Here is a 1,382-nt window from a genome sequence, read left to right as displayed (position 1 = left end):
AAAATCACACTAAATGCATGATCTTATTTCTTAAAATGAGTTACTTACGGGTGTAGTTACAGGTGACTTTTCACTGCTTGGAGAATCTGCTGCACAGAAAAAAAGAAAAGTATGTATCAATGTGAGTAGCTTCTAATTGTCTTTCTTTTTGATCCTCTCAGTGGAGTATAGTTCCTATGTCAGTTTCAAACTTTTTTTTTTTTGGTAAGTCAAGAGCAGTAGAAAATCATAATAAAGCAGATCCCTGAAGCAGGTTGTACCCATCACCAAAAGAAGTTTAAGACCAGTGTAATATGATTGGCCACATCAATCAGCACCAGATACTAGACTACAGGAAGCAAACACTACTCCTGTTAGTACTTGTTTTTAATGCACCTTGCATTCTGGCTTGATTGAGCTGTTCCCTCACTGACAAGGAGATGGATGTGTCATACAGAGAGAGGCCAGATCGCATCCAGGAAGTAAAGAGCAACACAGTTAACAAGAGAACCATCATGTTTCTGGCAAATGCTCTGATCTTTGTTTTTAAAAGGGGGGGCACAATAAAGAAAGAGGTGAATAAGATCATTTCTTTAGATTCTCAAAATCAACACAAAATTCTTTGAATTCCCCCCAACCCCAGATTTCAGAATAACTGGTACTGATACCAAACAACTTGCTCTTTGCTAACTGTGTGTCAGAAACAAGCATTTTTTTCTTCTAGAATCAGAAATGAAGACAAATGCCAGGCATCATTGGTTGACCCAACATGGATTTTGGCACAAAAGAAATCCAGCTACCCAGTATGCCGTTTACCTGACTGGGAGAAAAACTGGGAACGTCGCCAAGAGTTCTGAACTCTCAGCGGGACACTGGCCGTGCCAGGCGGCTCTAGATCAGACGGCAGAACAGAACAAACAGAAAACCATGAAAATTGGGGGAGAACTGACGAGCTCCATGCTCCCACATACAAAGGAGGTGTGGTTGTAGTCAATACAAGAATTTAAAGTACAAAATGTCTCAATGAAACACACAAAAAACCTGAAGACGTGGACAAAAGTCAATAGAAACAGGACAGTTTACGCTACTGCTTGTCTTCTTTGGTGTTAGGTGAAATTTTATAGGGTCTTACTTTATGGTGACATTGTTAAAATATTAAATCTCAAAATGATAGGATGATATACTATACAAGAGCAAAACGCAGTTTACATTGCTGTCGAAGAACACTAGAAAAGTAAAAAGACAGCAGAGATGGGTGGTTTGATTATCATTTTATACACTTTATGAAGTCCGTGGCAGAAGATATCCTTCTATATGCATTAAAAAAATGTGTAAGTGTCTGGGGCCGCCCCGTGGCTCACTCGGGAGAGTGTGGTGCTGATAACACCAAGGCCATGGGTTCG

The 1,382-nt window shown here is 39.9% G+C and overlaps 1 protein-coding gene across 1 annotated transcript in view; it reads right to left on the bottom strand.

Moving 5' to 3' along the window:
- Positions 1–1,382, bottom strand: part of LOC103606218 (LIM and calponin homology domains-containing protein 1-like) — a gene marked incomplete at its 5' end in the record, with an annotated part of 40,234 nt that overhangs the window by 30,952 nt on the left and 7,900 nt on the right. The window contains 2 exons of the mRNA XM_008590811.1: positions 49–89; positions 796–868. Of these exons, the coding sequence (XP_008589033.1) occupies positions 49–89; positions 796–868 (114 nt within the window). The remainder of the gene's footprint in view (positions 1–48; positions 90–795; positions 869–1,382) is intronic.

This window comes from Galeopterus variegatus, unplaced genomic scaffold (assembly GCF_000696425.1).
Source record: "Galeopterus variegatus unplaced genomic scaffold, G_variegatus-3.0.2 Scaffold6381, whole genome shotgun sequence".
In the NCBI taxonomy this organism is placed as follows: Eukaryota; Metazoa; Chordata; class Mammalia; order Dermoptera; family Cynocephalidae; genus Galeopterus; species Galeopterus variegatus.
Note: the sequence above shows the minus strand (reverse complement) of the source record. Positions and strands in the feature narration are given on the sequence as shown.